Source organism: Zalophus californianus, chromosome 13 (genome assembly GCF_009762305.2).
Source record: "Zalophus californianus isolate mZalCal1 chromosome 13, mZalCal1.pri.v2, whole genome shotgun sequence".
NCBI lineage: Eukaryota > Metazoa > Chordata > Mammalia > Carnivora > Otariidae > Zalophus > Zalophus californianus.
In genome coordinates this window covers 595,491-599,174 of record NC_045607.1, presented here as the reverse complement: position 1 = coordinate 599,174, position 3,684 = coordinate 595,491, and the positions used below count along the sequence as shown (strand labels likewise).

At 58.5% G+C, this 3,684-nt stretch overlaps 1 protein-coding gene across 1 annotated transcript; it reads right to left on the bottom strand.

Annotated features, from left to right (window-relative positions):
- Positions 1–1,077: 1,077 nt before the first annotated feature.
- On the bottom strand, positions 1,078–3,345 carry LOC113934642 (NOTCH regulated ankyrin repeat protein). The gene has a single exon (XM_027616043.2). The coding sequence runs from the start codon at positions 3,313–3,315 to the stop codon at positions 2,971–2,973; it is 345 nt and encodes a 114-aa protein (XP_027471844.1). The 5' UTR covers positions 3,316–3,345; the 3' UTR covers positions 1,078–2,970.
- Positions 3,346–3,684: the final 339 nt, after the last annotated feature.

Here is a 3,684-nt window from a genome sequence, read left to right as displayed (position 1 = left end):
GCCTCAGGGTAGAGCTGCCCCCCCCCACCTCCTCCACCTGGTCTCTCGGCCTGCTGAGGGGACAGTAAATGCCTATTTCACCAACAGGAAAACAAGCTCAGAAAACCCTTAAGGGCAGAACAGAGTAGATATGCAAAGTAGGAACATGGAAGGCACAGCCCCAGAACCTTCCAGTCTGGAAAGTGCAGTATGTCTCCAGGACGAGGTAGAGCCGCAGGGACCTGCTGACAGGAAGCTGACACCATCTGGCTGCAACAGAGGGGTCTGGGTTACAAGAGAAGCCGTTACCTTTGCCGGCTCCCCCTTCTCTGGAACCACTGGTGCCCTCCCCTGCACCCCCTTCTCTTAAGGCCCCAGGGCCCCGAGGGCATCTCAGGTACGCGCGCCAAGTCTCTGCTCTTCCGGTAGGTGCCAGAAACAGACAACCTGCTCTACGTTCCCCTCACGCACACAGGGACCCTGGCTGACACTTAAGTCTACCTTGGGTCTGCTCCTCAGGGAGTGGCTGGCTCCGGAGGCACGCTGGCCTCCCCAGCTCCCAGATGCCACCGGTGGACGGAGAGAAGAAAACAGGCCTTTTAGTCGTCAGGAGAGATCAATTAGGATGTTCCCCAGATTAAAAAATACCCCTTCTGTGCAGCAGGTGGTCCAGCATAAACCCACAGCGAAGGAAGCCCCTCGTCAGCAGAAGAGGGGCCTGGTTCCTCTGAGGACCTGTGGCATCTCAGGCTGGCTAGGGGGTAGGAAGAACCTCAAGAACTTTCCATGCAGAGGCCTCAGCTGCTTTGCCAGGGAGCAGAGGAAACGGCTTGTCTGCTGGTTTTGGGCGCTCTCAGGGTGGCCTAGGTCTCCCCCCCCCTCCAGCTGTTAGACGGTCCTCCCCTGGCACCTCACAAATCCCATACATGGCCAACTGGGGCTGGCCCTTGAGTTGAGCCCAGAGCCAGTTTACCAGGCTCTGTTTTTAGGTGAAAACAAGCCAAGCATTGTGTAGACAGCACCCACAAATAACATGTTGCAGCCTGACCCTCCTCCTGGGTGCCAAGACCAAGAAGAACCAACAAACTTTTTTTAATTAAAAAAAAAATCAATGAAAAATTTATTCATAAATTTTTCATGCTGTGCTACAAGTCTATATCGTACACTCAGGAATGTGCTGCAGACTTTATCCAGTTAGAAGTGATCATACCAGGACCCACACACAGCTTCCATATAAGCCTAGAAAGTTTTAACATTAATTAACATAATTAAAAAGGTATTTGCATCTAGAAAAAATATACAGAAAAACTCCTTTTGGAGTAATCTGTGCCTCAGTTTCAATGTCTGCTTGTTTCACTGACATTATCAATATATTCTTCTCACACAAGGTTTTATGAAAAGCCACAGATGACTGCCCGAGAGTCTGACCAGCCACGCACAAAGGGCCTCCACCCACCTGTGTCCTCAAGTGCTCCCCATTTTTGCACGAAGGGTCAGCAGCACTTCTACCCTGGGGAAGCCTCATTTAAATTTGAATAATTCAGCCTCCCTTTTATTTCTCAGGATCAAAACAACAAGGGGTGTGGGGTTGCATAGAAAATTGGAACCTCGGAGACCAGGAAGGGCGCCTTTCGGGACAGAAAGTGACGCAGAAGCACCGCCTCCGGCCCAGGTCCGCGCGCGGCCCCTCCCCCACGACAGGATTTTCGGATTCGAATCGGGTCCTTGAAGCTCCGGGAGACTGAAGAGGGGCAAAGCAGTCCTTCAGCTCACTCAGCAATTAGCACAAGAGATTCACAGTCTTATAGGTATTTTATAAAAATATAAATATGGGTACATTGTTGCCTTCACAGCGCTGGATACAACGCCCTTTAAAATTGGGTTTATAACCAAGATTCAAAAAATACACCTAAAACTTGGCTTAAAATATGTTAATATTTTATATTCTGTCATAAATGTTATGACATTCAATCGTGGCAAATCCATTTACTTTTTTAAAAAAGTGTGCAACCGACTAACTGTAATAAAACTCACTAGAAAAGGTATGATCCCCCCGGCCCCCCCCCCCACCGCCACACCCGAGCACCCATGCTCCCGAGGAGGCTTTGCAAAGCCAGCAGGTTTGGGGGATTGGTGGCCTCTCACAGAAGAGGGGAGAGGGAGGCCCGGGGCTTCCAAAACTCGCTCGGAACTGTGTGTCTGTGTTTTAAGAAGGAGAGACGGGGGTGGGGGGGGGAGGGGAGAGGAGAGAGAAAGGAGGAAGAGGGACTAGCACGGGAAAAACCATCAGGCCGGGCAGTATTTTCAGTGCAACCAAGAAATGACAGACTCAAGTTTTAGTTTTAAGACTAGGAAAAAAAAATGCATCTTCCCCCCCATAACCACATTGACCACGCACAAGTTTCCAAACAACAACAAAAAAATAAATCAGGCGCACAAACTCCACCCACAAATATACACACACATGATAAATACTTTAGAACCCCAGGAACAGCGAAGCGTCTCCACAATCGCGCGTCCGGGCCAGGGACGCCCCGCCGTGGCCCCTAGGCGACTGCGGGCTTCGGCCGCGAGTCCTGCGGGCGGCGGGGCGCCCCGAGCCCGGCGTCGCCGCCGCCCGCCTTCCACCTTCGGGAGAAAACATTTTGACCGGAGGATCCGGTGTCTCGGGACTCCGAACTTGCTGGTAGCGAGACTCAAATTTCAAAGGGGCTGCAGCCCGCGCCCCGCCCCCACCTCCCGCACAACGACCCCCCCCCCCCAGCGAGGCGGCGGGCGGGGGCCGTGGGAAGCCCTCGGCCCGGGTCCTGGCGGCCGCGCGGGGGCGTCGACCCAGGGCAGCGGGCGCCGCGCGGCCCCCGTGGGCGCGGACGCGCGCGCGCCAGACTCGTTGTGGCCTCTGGGCCCGGGAGCCCGGTGCGCACCGAGGTAGTTGGCGGGAAGGTACAGCAGAGGACACGCTCGAGGCCCGCGTCCGGGTCCGGGCGGGCATCACCGGCCGCTGCCCGCGTACTTGGCCTTGGTGATGAGATAGAGCACGATGTCCTGGTGGCCGCCGAACGCGGCGATGTGCAGCGCGCTCCAGCCGTCGCGGTTGGCCAGGCGGATGTCGGCGCCGAACTTGACCAGCAGCTTCACGAGCTCCAGGTTGCCGTCGATGACCGACTGGTGCAGCGCGGTCTGGCCCTCAGGCCCGAACGAGTTCACGTTGAACTCGCAGTTGGTCATGTTCTGCAGCAGCGACTGCAGCTCCTGCGTGTTGCCCTTGCGCACGGCCTCCTGGAAGATGCGCTGCGTCTGCGGCGACGAGCAGGTGGACAGCTCGGCCTGGCTCATGCTGCCGCCGGGAAAGGGCCGCGGGCCGCGCCGGGGCTCAGCGCGGGCGGCGGCGGCGGCGGCTGCGGCGCGGGCCCCTGGCTGTCTCGGGGCGCGCCTCGGCGCATGGAGGGCGCGGAGCCCCCGGGCCCCGCACGCCGCTCCTGGGCGTTCCGGGCGCTGGGGGCCGGGGGCCGCCGCAGCGGGGACCCCGCCGCATCCAGCCACGCCCGGGCGGGCGAGCGACGGGGGCGCACACTGCGCTCGCGGGGGCCGGTGGGCCCGGCGGCCGCGCCGCGCGATCCCGGTCCCTGCTCGCTGCGGCTCCCACGCGGGTCCCACACGCCTCCCCACGCGCAGCTGCACTCGCCCGCCCGCCGCGCCGGGGCG